Consider the following 17,633-nt stretch of genomic DNA (forward strand, 5'->3'; position numbering starts at 1 on the left):
GGGGAAAGGTAAACTGACAGTCTAAGGATGGGGTGGGAGCAGCAGGAGACAAGCTGGCTGCCCGGCCTCTGAGGAAACAGAGGCAGTTTCCATCTAAAAGCGCGTCCTGGTCATCCCTGCATTCTGCCCCTGGGACAGAGCCCACCATGGCTCTCATTCCCAAAGCTCAGAGGAGACTTGCATCCATCAAAAAGGAAGCAGAACACGCCACAACAGACACATGTTAAAGATAGGGGCTAAGGGAATCAGCCAGCAAGAAGGACAGACAGACACTCCAGGACTCCACTTTGAGGAGGTTATGTGGTCTCAGACAGCACGATGGTGGTGAGGAAGGGACCCTGGAATTAATGTCCAATACAAATAGAATTCCCATTTTATGAGGTGAGAAGAGTTATGAGAACAGATGGTAAACGGTTCACACTGGGAGATGGATTTAAAAAAATAATCACTGAAGTGCACAGAAAATTGTTAACCACAGCTAAAAAAAAAGTTGGGGCAGTGGGGAAAAGTTAGGAGGTAGGAGAAGGGTTAGCACATAGATGGGAACAAAGCCAAATCTATACTCTAGCCAAGAAGGGCACTGAGGAACCACTATGTAGCAGCTGATGCTTTGAGCCCTGATGGGATGGGATGGACAGGAGCTCTCCAGCCCCAGGGTCTCCACAGGGCCCATCAGGCACACGCATCATACTCACGTAGTTTAGGAATGTGGCCACACGATTCCCAGTCCCTAAACGCTTGAAAGCATCGTGCTCATCGCTCTATAAAATTAAGTGAGAGTGAACGAATGGGCCCAGCCCAGTACTTACATAGTTAAGAAACGTCGCTAACCTATTTCCCTCCGTTTTCAGGCCGCTGTCAAAAGGTCGCTGCAACAGACAACAACTTTTATCTAAGTTTGCAACTAACTTACCGGCCACCCAGAGTCAGGGGATGGTAAGTGTGCCCTTTGTAGAATAGCAGGGACATGGGACAAGTCTACAAAGGGAACCCCAGCAAGAACACAGGGAGGAGAAGGAGCTCAGAAAAGTTTTCACAGGGCCCTAGAGAGATCTTTTGCCTTATTATTGGGCCAAACACTCCCCACATCAACAGGAAACAATCTGCTCTACTGGGCTCTGCTTCACCAACAACAGAGTGTGTCTTCCCCCCCTGCCCCCCCCCAGTATAGGTGGTAGGTGGAGGAGGGATGATGTGGGAGCTGAAATGCTTCCAGAAGCTCCAACCTTCTCAAACCAACCAGGACAGAGCCCTCAAAAAATACTCGTGATTGGGGCCTTACCCTAGAGAAGTCAAAGTGTGGTTCATACTGTCCTCCCATTCCATAGTTTGCTACCTGGTGAGAGATTATAGCATTGAATTCTCCAGCAGGAATAGCCCCACAGCAGCCCACCTCTCCTAGGCCTGAAAACAGCCCTCAACCCTTGTGTGTGTGTGTGTGTGTGTATAGTGTATGTATGTGGTATATGTATATGGTGGTGTGTGCACACATCTGTGTGCATGCAGAGGCCAGAGAGGGATGTTGTGTGTCCTGCTCTGTCATGCTTTACCTTATTCCTTTGAGACAGTGAACCCGGAATTAAGCTGTCTCCCAGCAAGCCTTGGATGCTCTCCACAGCACTGGGGTGGCAGTAAAATGTTTAGCCACACTCAGATTTTTGTGTGGATGGAGGGAATGAGAACACAAGGCTCATGTGAGTATATACTCGCTCCCGAGATGGTGGTACAGTTTTTGGAGGCTGGAATCTTTGGAACCTAGTTAGCATAATTAGACCACTGGGTATGGGCCATGAAGGTTTTATAGGCTGTTGGTTCTGGCCAGCCCAAGCCTTCTGGTTTCTAATCCAGAAAGATGTGAATAGGCTGTGTTGCAAGCTCCTGCTGCCAAGCCTCCCCACCATGATGGACTGAAACTGTGAGCCAAAGCAGACCTCTCCTCCATCAGTTTGCTTCTTTTGGGCCCTCTGATTAGAAGAGTAATGGAGTAGGTGAGGTTTCTCAGAAGCCTGGGCACCTTGGGATACCACCTAGCCCAACAGAACCCCACCCAACTCCTCTGGCCCCAGGGACCAGCCTACCTGCAATAGTTCTGCAGTCTTCACTGTCAACCCTGTGATATGCTGCATCCGACGGTTGACTCGGGCCACAACAGGGTCATCATCCTCCTCTAGCCAGGAGCTGAGCAGAGAAGAGAGCAAAGGTGAAAGGCATGGGCAATGGGCAGGCTGAGATGGAGTCCTAGGATCCCTTCCCAGTCAAGGCCAGCACTAATGGGCAACACGGTAAGTGCTGCAGAGGGAGGAGGTGCAGCAAGGCAAGCAGGACCAGCCTGCCATCAGTACTCTTCTGCATCCTTGCTGGGAAGCTCCAGAGTTGGCCTTGAGTGGCTGCCCCCACCCCGCCCCACTGCTACCTCTGCTCACCTTTTGGAAACCCTGTAGCTGGCAACTGTGAGGACACCTGTCTTGGGGTCACGAACAGTGGCTCGTGCGAGCTAAAAGAAAGAGAAGACAGAGTTATCCTTTTTGGTTTTGGGTGTTTTCCCAGAGAACACTGAGCCGGTATGGCTCAGTGGGGAAATAGCTGCAGAAAGTGGCTCTAGCTGAGGTCCCACGATTCTGCAGTCCAGTCTCCACTTTCTTCTGTGTCATGAGGCCTGGCCTCAACCCCATTGTTTACCACCCATCCCTGCTGCTACCCAGGTCTATGCTGCCAGCACTGTTAAGCCTATGAATTCTGCTTGGTCTGTACACATGTCCCCGAACATGGCCTTTCGACAGGCTCACACCACACTGCCTGGGTGTGGCTTGAGCGTAAACCACCACACTCAGACTGGGCCATATCTGAGCCTCAACCTGAGGCTTCTCTTGGCATGGTTAAATTGTCCTATCCTTCTTCCAAGAAGCTATCTGAATGCTGTCTGGTGTGCCTCCTGCCCTGCTGAGCTCCTGCTGCTCAGCAAGGAAGAGTTTTTAGTCACTTGGGGTCCTCCCAGAGTCAACAGAAAACAATAGGAATCTGAGGTACATGCATTGCTATGCAGAAGCCACTTATCATGAGCAAACACACACACATACACACATACACATGCACGCACATGTGCACACGCACACACACACACACACACACACACACACACACACACATTTTTCTTCCACCTCATCTCCCCATTCTCCATATAAAGGCTTAATGGTACTGCCAGGAGGGATATACTTATCCACAGTAAGAGTACAGGTGCCTTCCTTGTGCCTTACATGATGTGTATGGCCAGGCATGTTCAGGCAGAAGTATAGATGAACCAAACAGAATAGTGCTGACTCTTACTTCCTGACTGGTGCCTACTGTGTGCCAGCTGCTATGCTGGGTGACCCAGACACAAGCTCTGCCTTCATATAACTTGGTCAAGTGGGGACCGTAGAAAACCAGCCAAGTAATTAAGCATGGGTGAGCTTAATGTCCTGTGGAGTGTAGCCAAAAGGTTTCAGCAGCTTGGGTACTGTTGAGAGCTGGGCTGACTGGACTTTCTCCGAGACCCTGGAGTACTGAGAAGGAATGCAGTTCCTTGTCTGATCCTTAGCAGACACAGTAATGGCCTGGGGCAAAGACCTAGGGGAGCTGCAGCTTTGGGTCCTCAGAACCAAACTCTGTGGTTATCAATCCCAAGGCTCTGAGCACCTCTCTGATGCCCTTGACCTTGAGATAGCCTGTGTTCCCCTTGTACAACACTGCTTGATTAGCTTATGCTGACTTCATCCCATTGTATTATAGCTTTTCAGAGGTACTGTCTCATGTCTCCCCTGAAAGCAGTATATAAAATGCTGAACTTTTTAAAAGGCTTGCTTGGCATGAGACCTCCTGAGCCCACCTGTTCTATCTCCTTTACCTTTGATCCTTCCTCCTCAGGACCCTGGCACCAAAACAGCCTGCTGGTCCAGGTTAGGGTACTATGTAGATTACAGCAGCAGGCCAGGAGCACTGGCTCAAGGGCCCAGTGATGAAATGGCACTAGCTTTGGGTTGAGGCTACAAGATGTAGTGAGATGAGAAGAGGCCAGAGGCAAGCAGAGACCAGGGTCTGCTGCCATCTTATGGTCAATCTGAAATGGGGATGGCCTCATGCAAGGGAGGGACATTCACAATGGACTGTAAGGGCTACTGTGCCACCTTATGGAGAGACCAGAATGGGAAGAAGACTAACAGAAAGTTGAACAAGGATCAGGGCAAGAGATGGCAGTGGCCTGGGATAGGAGGCGGCAGAGGGATGGAGAAGAGGAGCCACACCGGAAGTCTGGTCAGGAAGTAAACTGACCCATCTGATCACTTTGCTCACAACATTCTGAGTATGGCAGCCAGCATACCCAAGAAAGATGGTTTCCCAGGTCCTATTAGCCTAGTGGATGGCCATCCCTGCCTGATGACAGCCACTGCCACTAGAATGTGCAAACATCTGAGTCTCAGCATTGGCCTGGTGCCCAAAAAAGACTTTGGGCAGCTGTGCTCTGCCCTGAGGACAGACGGAGCTATTCTGAAAGCAGGCTGGGGACTCACAGACAGCTGCCAGGCATTCCCCACAAGCCACACTAAGCTCACTGGCCCCACTTCAAAGCCAGAATAGCATCTGTCTGTCCTGGCCTCCGGAAAGGAGAGGTCAGCTCACGATGGCTAATGTGTATGACTTGTCACATGGCTCCTGTTCAAAGACCAGTTATTCCAAAGCCAGCCACCTTCCCCATCCCTGCCACTCATGTATGCAGGTGCACACAGAAAAACGTTCAATGTCCCCGACTAAGGCAGGACTAAGGTATCTCTCGGGAGATTCTGGCTCGCTGATGCCTCTCTCTGCAGAGGAAATAACCAGGGAAATAAGTTTTCTTCTCTGGAGGACTTTGGAACTAACCAAGGAAGTGGAATGAGGAGTCCTGGTTATAGTGCTCCATACACAATGCCTACATTGACCCTCGGTCACATTCATGATACCAGCTACAGACCCTGTCACCCGATGTGTGCTAAATCTTCAAACTAAGACTTTTCCAAGGTGAGCTTCAGGACCACGACAGGAGCCAATCTTAGCTGCCCGTGAGCAGAAGCTCTGGACACCTTAGCCACTTTGATTCTGCTACCAAAAAAAAAAATAGCAATAGAAGAGACTGCTAATTCCTCCCTCCCAATCACCTGGGCAGGAGAAGCCAAGGCAACGAATGGCAGCCTACAGTTCTCTTCAAAAAAGATTAAATGGGACCAAATCATTTATGGGGTAGAATTGTATCAATATGACATATATACAAAAGCTAACAGTCGATGGCATATATAACAGAAAATAGTACTTGGATTTCCATGACACCAGAAACAAGACAAGGAGGTCCACTGCTAAAATGTTCTAGAAGTTCCAGGCATCTCAATAAGATGGTCAAGGCAAAGGAGTTATAACTATTAGGAAGGATAAAATATTTTCCTTGCTTGCAGATGACAAGTCTGTTAAGATAACCCAAGAACATCAGCCAAAGAAGTCCAGAAGGAGTAACTTCTACCGCTTCCTCTGACCTACACAGGGGAGCTTCAAGGGAAAATGAAGGCGGGACTGGAGTCTGCAACAGACCACAGTTCATACACATACAACATTGGAGACAGGTCCTGCCACGCCAAGCTCAATAAATACTACTTACCACTGGGAGAAATATTTCAAAAGTCAATAGTTTGGCACTCTAGGCTAGAAACATGGCTCAGCTAAAAGAGTACTGGGCTGGCACATATGAGGCCCTGGGTTTGATTGCCTGACTGTATAAACCAGGAGGGATATTTTACAGCTGTAATTCTAGCTCCTTGGAGGTGGAGGCAGAAGGTTATCCATAACACACACACACACACACACACACACACACGCGCGCGCGCGCACACACATACCTTGAAGACAGCCTGAACTACGTAAGACCCAACATTAAAAAAATGTTATCCAATTATTTAGCATATAATAGTGAACTAATATAATAATGCAAGAAGTTAAAATACTCCTAAGAAGAAAATTTACAAAAGAGAGAGAGAGAGAGAGAGAGAGAGAGAGAGAGAGAGGAATAAATTTAGTAAGGAATGTATTTGAACTGAAAACTTAAATATGATGATTAAAGATGATAAGGAATTGTACGGATATGCACACTCCTCCAAGTCAAACAGTTCACTTTGGTCTTTATCACCTCACTGCAGCCCTCAGCCCTCACTGCAGCCCTCAGCCCTCACTGCAGCCCTCAGCCCTCACTGCAGCCCTCAGCCCTCACTGCAGCCCTCACCCCTCACTGCAGCCCTCAGCCCTCACTGCAGCCCTCACCCCTCACTGCAGCCCTCAGCCCTCACTGCAGCCCTCACCCCTCACTGCAGCCCTCACCCCTCACTGCAATCCTGATCAGGAGCTCCACAGTTCCCACTTTTCCAGGACCATGCATTTCCTAAAAATTCCATACACAAGCCCTTCAATCAGGTGAAATGGCATTTGTCACTGAACTGCCCTGTTCCCAACATGACTGGCATCATGCCACTGTCTGTCCATCCTGTTCCCTACTTTTTCTTCTCTATTAGGTCACAAACCTATAATGTCAGCCCAAGTCCATAGCATGTTGATGTACTCACACTAGCTTTTGGTGAGACTGAACTGGTGCACAGCCAACCTCCCCACAGAGGCAGCAGTAGGGACTGCGCCCACCCTATTCATTGCCCCAGCAGGACCAGAAACACCTACTTTGGGCTTGGCGATTTCCTTGATCCTCTCGATTTCTTCATCCGACATCACATCATAGTATCTGACGATGTGCGGGCTGTCCCATTCATCTTCCTCTTTGAAGGGGGCGATGAGGAGCTGTGGCACCCTGTTACCATGATGGTACCTACAGAAAAGCTTCTTCTGCCTCTGGGGCGTCTAGGGAGCACAGAGCAGAGTGAGTCCTTACCCTCAGCTCCAGCCCAGCTGTCTGCACACACTGGTTTCACCCTCCATGGCCAAGGCTGTCCTCAGCTTCACCACAGAAGAAAACCAGAGTAGGAACTGACTTCATACAAACCATGCAGCTTCCCTTCTCCTTCATAGAGATCTGAATAGGCCTGATGCATGCTTGGGGAGAAGCCTTTCCAGACAGAAAGCAATGGGGTGGGGGGCACACAAGAAAGGTGAGCAATTCCCTCATACTGAGCTGTGAGGACCAGTGAAACCCAGGGCTCTCAAAACCAAACCCCAGAAAGTGTTGCCTTTTTTACCACTGAATCTTTTTTCTGTCATTTACACCATGACTTCCCTGGGGACTTGGTGCACATATCTATACCCATCATTTTCCTCAAACTAATGAGTCAGTGATAGATAGGCACACTGGAGTGAGTGGGGAGTACAGCAATGCCCTAGGGGATGGGAATTCTCCCTGGAGACAATCTCCCGTTCTATGCTTCAGAGAACAACCCCCCACCAGCCTCAGCAGATGCTGAGAAAAGCGGGTACTGATAGTGGAACTTCCCATGCTGCACACCCAGAGCCAGCACTCAGATCCCCCCACCCCGACCCTGGCCACCTGCCCCTTCCAGGTCTCACCAGTTTGACACCCTCCCCACGGCACAGGCTCTCATACACATCCCTCTCGGGGAGGTAGTCCACAGGCCTCTCGTACACGTTTTCCTGGGTGGCTAGTCCAGCCTCTGTCTGGTTGAACAATGTTTTTTCTCTTTCTTCCTCTAACAGCCGCTCAAAGTACCTCAGATTCCCGCCAGCTCGTTCATGGCTTGGGTCTAGAAAAAGCAAAAAGTGAGGACAAGGAAACCACAAACATCTGTTAGGTCATTTACAGAAACTGTTCTGTGAGCCATTCCTCTCCCAGCAGCCTACTGGTATGCTACGCTCTGCTGGCTGCTGCACCTAACCAGGGTGTGTCAGCCAGAGCTGAAAAAGCCAACAGAGGCTCTTTCATCTTGTCCAGTGATGAGGGAGATGTGTCATTAAAGCAGGGCACATTCAGCTAGTGACTAGGCAGTCAGAAAGAACTCAGAACTTGTAGGTCTCATGGAGTTCTGCCTCCTCCCTTTGATTGGCTATAGCTATTTAAAGCCATTTCCCAGGGAGAAGCCAGGTCTAGTGACCACATCACACACTGGTTATAGATGGGAGACAAGCTGAGATACTGTGTGTGTGTGCAGAGGGAGATGGGGGGGGGGCTACAAGGCAGACCAGATGGCTCAGCAGGCAAAGGTGCTTAATGCCCAAGCCTGACAACCTGAGTTCAATACCCAGGATCCACATGGTATAAAAGGAGAGAATTAACTCCCTAGAGTTGGCCCCTGACCATCTGTACATTGTGGCCCTTGCACATTCACCCACAAGCACAATAAATAAATATGTAATAAACTTTTATTTAAAAATAGAAGAGTCACGGTACCTGAAGCAACAGCCATGGCAGGATTTCTACATGACTCCCCAGGTAACAAGACTGAGGCTCAGAGATGTCCAGTGACTTAAGATGAAACCACACGTAAGAGTCGGGGTGTCCTGACTCCCTGAGCAAGCCTCTTACTAACTTGCATGACAGATTGTACAAAACCCTCCACTCACGTTGGCCTTGATGCTCCAATACTAGCTAGCCTCACATTCAGGGCCCTTGGAAAGCAGTGGCATAGGAAGTCTTCACTGCTCTGTGACACTCCAGACAATGTTTCAATGTATTAGTAAAAGGTACAATGAACAGGCTTCAAAGATACAGTGCTTCGGGCCTTGTTCTGTCCCACATCACAAGACATACAGAGGACAAATAGCATGCTAAGGCCGACTTTAGACCTCAGGTCACTGACTACTAGAATCACTGTCACTGCAGCAATTCAGAAGTACATCTTGCTTCTCAATCTATGTTTTACACAGTGAAAGGTTTACCCTGCATAATGGTATAAGCACCACAACATTAGGTCTTTATTTTTAAAAGTGCCACAGTGTGCTCACATGTGCACATACAATTGCACACACATGCCTGTGCATATGTATGAGCAACACACATACACACAAGGATGCCACAGGCCTTTGAATACCCATCAGCAGCTGGGTCATAGCCTAAGATCAAGGTAAGGAGCTAGCCAACAGAAAGGAAGTTGAAATCACTAAGACACTCATCACTGGCCAGGTGACAATCAAACTGATTTAGTTCCAAGAGATGACCAAGCAGTATGACCAGAAGTTCCCTTGCTAGCTCCAGCCCCTAACCTTCTTACCAAGAGAGAGCAGGCGGCGGGTGAGCTCCACAGCACGGTGCAGGTCACCCAGTTGGAAGACAGCATAGCTCAGGTAGTCCAGCACCAGGGATTTTGTTATGGTGGCCTCCTCCCCAGCATCCAGCTGTTTCAGCACCTGCTCCATCCACAGTACAGTATGATAATAGTCTCCTTCGTTGTAGGCTGAGCGGCCCATCCCAAAGCAGTCATCCACACTCAGCATGGCCTGGTACTTTGTTCCTGTAATAGGAAAGCAACAAGAAGGCTCTGAAATGCCTCTGGGTTAAGAAGAGACATGCTCACTTTGGAGGAAGCCTGGGCCACTGAAAGAGGGACATTATCCAAGCAAAATCTCACCCAGACTCCATGCCGCACACCATGAAATACCATCAATACAGTGAGCACATGCAGGTTGTTTAGCTTAGGTTAGAGTTCATAGTTGATCTCTAAGCCTCAGACTCCTCTTAAGTGGGAAGGGGCTTTGTGACAGGGAGACCATGGAGCACACCAAGACACAGCCCTGAGGCCAGTGGGTACAGGTCCTGTGGGTCAGAAGAGAAGATGTGTGCAGGGTAGCTGGCCATGGAAGTCTGAAGAGCAGAAAACTTGGATGAATTTGAGAACAGATTCATGTGACATGAAAGTCATGGACCAGGGCAGTCGTGTGTAGGAAGAGTCGGAAAAAGGAAAGGACAGAGAAGGTTTGAGATTAGACCTCAAGGGAACACAGATGGAGTGACATGAGGGGACCAAGAGGAAGAAGAGATAGATAATGGAACAGGTGGTGACTACCAATGGGGACAAAGAACCAAAGCTATAATTCAGCAGGGATGTTGCAGCATTAGCTCAGCGGGCCTCATGCCTAATGGGACACCTGCTGTGGAAAGTGACCATGAAGATGGTTTCAACCTGAGGGACAGCAGTAGCTTTCAGGAGATGTGGAGCTTAAGACAGGCTTGGGAGGACAGAGACTATGTGTTCTTCAGTGAATAATGAGAAGATAGATCCCACAGAACGAGGGCTAGGACCTCCCTGCAGCCACAGTCTCCCTGTTAACAGCTATCAGGTGTGGATGGCATGCTAGAACTGCTCGAGCATCACTCTCTTCGCCTAAGGTCCACAATGGGCCTCTTCCTAGGAGGACACCCTGCTGAAGGATGGCAGGGTCTGTTCATCCTGGTGTCCCAGAATCTGACAACATGGGGTAAATTTGGGAGAGTAAACATAAGATGGAGCCATAGGCAGGCCAAGCATTAGGGGGATCATGGGACCTTCCCTTTCTCCACAAGTCTTCACGAATCTCCACTGACTCTTTGGACCCAGGAACTATCACAAGCTGTGCTCCAGACCTGGACTGAGCCAGGTCTGTGTGATTCTTGCTGCATACCTACCAGTTGTGTGACTCTGGATAAGTTACCCAGCCTCAGACTAAGTCTCCTATCTAAACAGATATAATATCTGCCCAAATCTACGTAAACAGAAACACCAGCATCAGTTTTAAAGGACTGGTGCCAAAAATCCAGTGCAATGATATATGAAGACATTGCTTCAGGATGTTAAAGGCCAGTAGCTACAATCAGCATGTCTTGTGAATGCCAAGAATGTGAAGAATGATTTCCATAACTCAGCATCCTCCTCAGAAGGAAACTCAGTGTCTGCTACATGAACAGTTGTAGCTGGGCGAGTGCTGAAGGGCTATCAGACAGGGAAGAGCCCACAATGGGTAAGGACACTAGAGCTGAGAGATGGAGGCACTAGGAACAATAGGCAGGCTGGGAACAATGTTCCATGGAGGCAGTGGGACCTCAAAGACTTTGGGGTCACTTCTAAAAGCTAAGCATTGAAATTGAATGGATAAATGTGTGCTGAGGAGCACACAGAAAACTGTCCTAAGTGAGCTGGAGATATGAAAAAAGGTCAGGGGTCCTAAGATAGAATCCACAGACTTTAAGATTATGCCTTAGGCTGCCATAGGGCAGAGGTGCTTTTTGCTAAAGGTAAAGACAGAAGGCAAACAGTTCAAAACCAGATGGGAATTTCAATTTGGCACAAATGAATCTGTGCAAACCATGAATGTCCTCCAAGTAGAGGAGTCTACAGGTACTGGCCTATCCTGATTGGAATCCCAGGAGACATGTCTTGACAAGGAACACAGATCGGCATGTCATCCATATAGGACAATACATCGAGTGATAAAAACAGTGGAGCTCACCTGCGGAAGGGGCTCGGGGTGAAGTCTGAAGAGTAACTCTCTTTGCCCTCTGATCCCATTCGGGACACTCAGGGGCCTGTTAACTGCGGGAGGACACTGTCAGTATACAGCTCCCTTCTCCCATCAATCACACCTCACAGCTACAAGGCAAGAAGCTTCCCAGAATTACCTTCTCAGTCTGACCTCATGGTTGGTTTGTTTCAACACCTGACTGAAGCAGGAATAAAGAGAACCCTCCTCCCTCTGTCAGCTCAGTAGAGTCCTCCACACCAAGACCATAGGCCTTGAGTAGCCAGTCACAGTTCCTACATCACCTGGATCTCTCTGCTGCATCTCCCCCAGGCTCCCAAATAGTAGGGTGATATTTAAATTATAATGAATTTTATATTATAACCTTATAATATAAAACTGAATCCTTGGGTTTATTGGTCTCAAAAAAAAAAAAAAACCCACTAGCACTAGGGAGTAAGTAGGGAAAATGATAATTAAAAAAATAAAAAAACAAAGGAATAAATGTCCAGACACATGAAAAGAGAAAAAGCAGAGATCAGCACCCCAGAATCCAGAACATCAGACAGAAAGAAACAATCCACACCAGACCTACTATAACCTGCCTGCTGGCTTTACTGGCCCTGTGGTCCTGGTGACTTTGAAGAACAGGATCACAGACCAGAGGGACAAAGGCACTGTGGGTGCAGGAGTATGTGAGAACTGGGGAGGGGGAAAGAGAAAACGAATCACCCAGCAGCCTCAGTAGGAAAGAAGAAATGGACTCAAAAGAGCATTGGCTCTAGAGAAGTATGAAGGATGAGCCACGGAGCCTTCATCTGAGTCAGGGGAGAGAGCAGGGAAAGGGGACATACACAAGAAATCGGGGACAGACAGGAATATATATATATATATGAACTCAAAAAGAGAGCCCAGAGAGGCAAGGACAGAATGAAAAGAGGCCGAGAGTAACTCGGAGGACGTAGGACAGAAGCAGTGAGTCTACAGACCAGCCTTGGAGAGAGCCGTGAGAGACGTGCGGATGGAAGCAGGTCTGCCAGCAGATGGGAGACTTTGGGGGAGTGGGATGCTGAGGGAGACTCCTGAGTAACAGTCTCAACTCTCTGGCGCACTAGAGAAGAGGGCTTGGCTAATATCTGAATCAGGACATTGAGGTAGGGGCTGAGGCATGGGCGATGGACATCCGATGGGAACCCCAAAGGCTCACCGCCAATACCAAGAGTGAGTTGCATCTAAGCCATTCTGACCTGTCCAGACACTGAACAGACGTAAGTAAACGAAGGTGCGTTACCTGGAAGTTCCCCTCTGGAAATGGTGTCAGGGTCCAGTTTGTAGGTGTCCTGAAGTCTCATCAGCGCTCTGGCAGCCCCAGACTCGTCCTCATCCGTGGGGAAGAATTGCCGCTGCATGGAGAGGTTGGCTACAAAACCTTCCAGATGACAGTGAGGAGAGAGGTCACTCTTGATCCAGGGGACAGAATTCTACTGGGGACCAGAGGCAGTCACTAGAAGGTCTTTGGCTAATGGGATTTTCCTTGTCCTTTCCCTCAAAGGCTGTTGGCAGGCTGTAGGCTCAGTGATGGAACAACTGCTTGCCATGCATTCGGGAGCCAGCACCAAAATAGCAGTACCAACAATAAAGATTCTCCTTCTTCAGGTAGTGCTCCCTGGGGGCTCCTAGACAGAACCTCTTTCTTAGCCCTCCCAGTGCTGCTCATTTGGAACTGAAAGACAATTTAGCACTCAGTCTAGTAGTCAGGTTGAACTTGTGGTACCAAGACCACAGCCCAGAGCCTAGGCAGATTTGACCACTAATGTGGCCCCAGGTGGCTTTTCCAGAGCCTAGTCCCACCTCCTGATATTCCAGGACTCTGGGCCTTAGCATGCTAATGACTCAGGCTTTTGAATCTGCCTAAGAACTAACTGAAGACTGGGAGGGGAACTTCGGCACATTCCATCTCTGGCTCCTGTCCAAGAGTAGTTGCACACGCTGCCACCTCCTCTTATCACAAGCAAGCCAGGGTGCCAGTATGGAAAAGCTGCTACATTATCTTCTTCACAGCTATATGGTCAGGAACTCTGAAGATGTTAGCACCCACAAGAAAGAAGGTAAGAAATAGCCACACTGTACTGCCAGGGTCCCCCCCCCCCCTTATTTCAGGGGCAAGTATCCAACATCCAACATCAACATAAATGATTGCTCTTTAGGCCTGTCCCATCACCTTCCAGGTAATCATAGTTTCCAGTCAGTGATGGGGGTGAAGAGGGTGTGGAGACAACAAGATCAGATAGCAGACCATCTGAATCTGCTCCATTACTCGCCTACCTCTCCAGCAAGCAGGAGGAACAGCCTGTTCTGAGCTGTTCCAGCAGCAGGCCCAGCCCAGGAAGGGGTGGGGGTAGTGGGGGAGGTTGGCTCTGGGAAAGGCAGCGGCTTCTGAAGGCAGTGAACTCACAGGGCATAGCTCCAGCAGGGTTGAGTACCCTCCCCTGAGACAACCCAGGCCCCAGCCAAGCCCAACCCCGGCTGGTCACGTGGCTGTGGCTGTAACCAGGCTCAGTCAGAGAGACAGCTAGTCTGAAGTTAATCAGCACTCCCAGCTCAAAGAGGCCCAGCCTGAGGCTGGGAATCCCATGGCCCACCTCCAGCCCACCCTTCCATTACCAAGATCCTCTCCTCTGGATAGGACCCCAAAAAGAGCCTTTAAGAAATCAGTGCTCTGGCCTGTAAATGCCATTTCTAGGAATTTAACTTAGAAAAATAATCGAAGGCAGACACCACAATGCATGTAAAAAAGGGCTGAAAATTTGGAAACAGCCCAGGCACAGTGACATGGCCAGGCTTAGAGAGGATCACTGTGACAGATGACTATCCAGCCATTACAATCATGGCACAGGCACACTTAGTGGCATCTGCAGAAGCTGGGAAACCCAGGGCTGAGAACACATTTATGTTGAACCCAAACAAACATGCTTCGTTGTAAAAGACACACATAGGAAAGAATGCAGATGAAGCCTCTATTCCTCAGCTTGCCTCAGCCCCAACACTAGGCCCTCTTGACTCACACATAAGCAAATTAATTCTTTTTGGTGTGTGTGTGTAAGTATGGCGTTTGTAAATGTGTGTGTGTATGTATGATCTCATGTGGGTAGATGCACATGCATGCATGTGGATGTGTATGGAGGCCATATGCCTTCTTCAATTACCCTCTAATAACTCACTATGGCAAGATCTCTCAATTGAGCCCAGAGCTCACTGATCAGTTAGTTTAGCTTGCCCTGGGAAATCTTTTGAAGTGCTGGGATGATATCATATACTCTTGCCTGGCTTTCTGCAGCTTCTGGGGATCCAAACTTTGGTTCTCACATTTGCATGGTAAGGCCTTTACCCACTGAGCCATCTCACCAGCCCAAGATTACAGGGTTTCTTAAATATAAGTTTATTTTATGTGTATGAATGAGTACTTTGCCTGTATGCATGTGTGTGTCTGCATGTATGCTGCATGTATGTATGTAAGCCTGGTGCCTGCAGAGGCCAGAAGAGGGTGTCAGATTACCTGGGACTGTAAATACAGATGGTTGTGAGCCACCATGTAGACGCTGGGAACCAAACTTGGTTCTTCTGCAAGAGCAGCCAGTGCTTTTTGTTGTTGTTGTTTGGATTTTTTTGTTTGTTTTTCGAGGCAGAGTTTCTCTGTGTAACAGCTCTGGCTGTCCTGGAACTCACTCTGTAGATCAGGCTGACCTTGAACTCACAGAGACCCACCTGCCTCTGCCTCCCAGGTGCTGGGATTAAAGGCATGCTCTTAACCACTGTGTAATCTCTCCCTCCCCATGGTTATAATTTTAATGGTGCCTACCATAGAGCAATTGGATTAAAGATCATGGTTTTCATGTGATACATTTTGTGTTCCTAAAGGTTGTTATAAAGAGATGCATTAATGAAGTGTAATTAGAATTACCAGGAAACATTACAAAAGAACAGGAAGTGATTGTTACAACAAGGACAGCTCCCAGCAGAAGCAGACAGACAGGCACATAGACACAGCTGATCCCCACTCACTGCTCCTCACCTGCAGCTGAGTCCTGCAGGACAAGGTCCCCCAGTGCAGGCCAGTCTGTGTTCAACCGCTTTACCAGCTTATAGGCATTCACAGGATGAGCCAGGTAGCCCTCAGGGTCCGCTGATGACTTGCTGGTCAGAGCTTCCATCTTGCTGGCCCAGCTGCAGAACCAAAGGGGTGGGGAGGAAAGGCTACCACACCCACACACACAAGCTGGTAATTTCCCTGGTAAGGCCCAAAGCTCTTTCATCAAGAGATAATACAACTTGAATATAGCAACCTCCTAGATACTTCTAGGCCTTAATCTAGGTAAGAGCTGGGAATTCCGATGTAAATTAAAATGTGTTAAGTAGAAAGGAAAAAGATGGGAGCTTCGTAAGTGTATACTCAGCAACTCCGGAGGACCAGCACAAGTTAGCTCCCCCACCCAGGTCACTGCTCAATAGCTTCCTCTTACAGATACTTGGGCGGGCTAAGGAAGGGGGGCAGTAGAGGTGACTTAGTATAAGGCCTAGGACACTGGGCACCTCTTAATCTTGGAGAGCTTGGCTTCCTCCACAAGGATGTACTCCTTCAGAGACTGAACGAGGTCCTTCTCTGCATAAATCAGGTCAGTCATGTGCCCTACAGGAGAGAAGCAAGAACCAGTGAGGAATGGATGAGGAATGGCCTGCCCCCAATACCAGAACACAGGTGAATACCTCCAGCCAAGTGCATGTCAGTCCACTGGGAATCACAGGGACTGGTAGTTAAAGGTACCGAGTCCCTCACATGGCCATGACCCCCAACTTCAGGAAGATAAATGCTGAGGTGTCAAGAGGGTGCCTGGGCAGAGTGCAAGTGCACTGGGACCTCAGAAGGACAAGTTCTAACTCTCGTTCTCCCATTGTCACCTGGCTGATCCTGTCATAGGGGCATGGGCATCCTAAGGGCTCATCAAGTGGACATCAGCTCTGAACTTTCTGCTGAGGAGGACAGAATCTGGTCCGTGGAACAGAGGGTGCCCACTGCTTAGACCACCCTCTTGCCCAGCACCGAAAAAGACCTGAAAGCCACTTGCAGTCTGCACTTCCAGAGAGGTGGGCCCAGTTCAGAAAACTGCCTCCCCAGACAGTTGTTCATCAGGGTTTCATGGAGGCACAGGGGAGGGGAACCTTTGTAAGTTCCATTCTCCCTGGACTGGTCAAAATCGGTCAGTCACTGAATTCTGAACGAGTCTCAGGCATTGACATCACCTTGCACTTAGCTGAAGGCTGCTTAGGTAAAGTAGAGTTCTGTTGCCACATACCAATAGAGGTGAAGAATTCTGCCTGCACCCAGCTCAGGACACCAAACCAGGACATCAGCAACACCAATACCTGGAGCTTCATGATTGGAAAGAGCAGAATCTGCAAGGCATCCGGGAACACCATCAGATGGACACAGTGGAAGGGGTACCCTCAGCTGGACGTGGTGAGACATGCCTGCAAACTCAGCACTCAAGAGACTGGGTTAGGAGGGACCAAGTTCAAGGCCACCTGGGCTACATAGAAAGACCCTGCACAGGGGTGGGAACCAATTTATGTGAGGAGACACATCCACACATGATGTGCACATATCTATACACACCCTCAAACATGTCACCAAATAAGGTATTCAAGATCACCCAGGGGAGGGGTCACAACATGGAACCAGGGATATGTGCTCAATTCTGGCCCCTGCCTGGATTTTATTTTATTTTGTTTTCCCTTTTTAGAGACAAGGTCTCACTATGGATACCAAGATGGCCTAGAACTCACAACCTTCCTGCCTCAGCTTTCCAATTGTTAAGATTACAAGTGTGTACACCCCACTTCCTGCCTGTCTGTCTGCCTTACTTTCTAATACATATGCCAGAATAGTGTCAAGAGCCACATGTTAGGAGGATCCAATTCAGACAGTTGTTCCCAGGACATCAAGATCATCGGGATGTATCAGGGGAGAGGCAACTCTGCAAGGTCCACTCTCCCCAAACCAGTGATGGAGGCCATGCCTTCCAAACTGTGAAACTAGGCCTCAGGCAGAGACCTCCTTTTGTACTTGAACTGAGGGTTGCCCAGACAGACAAGAGTCCAGTTCACATATTAATAGAGGTGAAGAATTCAAGGAC

The 17,633-nt window shown here is 48.9% G+C and overlaps 1 protein-coding gene across 2 annotated transcripts in view; it reads right to left on the reverse strand.

The window, feature by feature from the left end:
- P4ha2 (prolyl 4-hydroxylase subunit alpha 2) overlaps positions 1 to 17,633 on the reverse strand; it is a 28,858-nt gene that overhangs the window by 3,941 nt on the left and 7,284 nt on the right. The window contains exons 2-12 of one of the 2 annotated variants that reach the window (XM_051180686.1): positions 16,794 to 16,893; positions 16,033 to 16,129; positions 15,515 to 15,666; positions 12,734 to 12,871; positions 9,222 to 9,461; positions 7,564 to 7,757; positions 6,727 to 6,903; positions 2,424 to 2,494; positions 2,079 to 2,178; positions 1,283 to 1,336; positions 696 to 761 (exon numbers count right to left, since the gene is read on the reverse strand). In XM_051180686.1, the coding sequence (XP_051036643.1) occupies positions 696 to 761; positions 1,283 to 1,336; positions 2,079 to 2,178; positions 2,424 to 2,494; positions 6,727 to 6,903; positions 7,564 to 7,757; positions 9,222 to 9,461; positions 12,734 to 12,871; positions 15,515 to 15,666; positions 16,033 to 16,129; positions 16,794 to 16,875 (1,371 nt within the window). In that variant the 5' untranslated portion in view covers positions 16,876 to 16,893. Of the gene's footprint in view, positions 1 to 695; positions 762 to 809; positions 870 to 1,282; positions 1,337 to 2,078; positions 2,179 to 2,423; positions 2,495 to 6,726; positions 6,904 to 7,563; positions 7,758 to 9,221; positions 9,462 to 12,733; positions 12,872 to 15,514; positions 15,667 to 16,032; positions 16,130 to 16,793; positions 16,894 to 17,633 lie in introns of both variants that reach the window. The other variant, XM_051180687.1, reaches the window with a different exon arrangement.

This window comes from Phodopus roborovskii, unplaced genomic scaffold, assembly GCF_943737965.1.
Source record: "Phodopus roborovskii unplaced genomic scaffold, PHOROB, whole genome shotgun sequence".
NCBI lineage: Eukaryota > Metazoa > Chordata > Mammalia > Rodentia > Cricetidae > Phodopus > Phodopus roborovskii.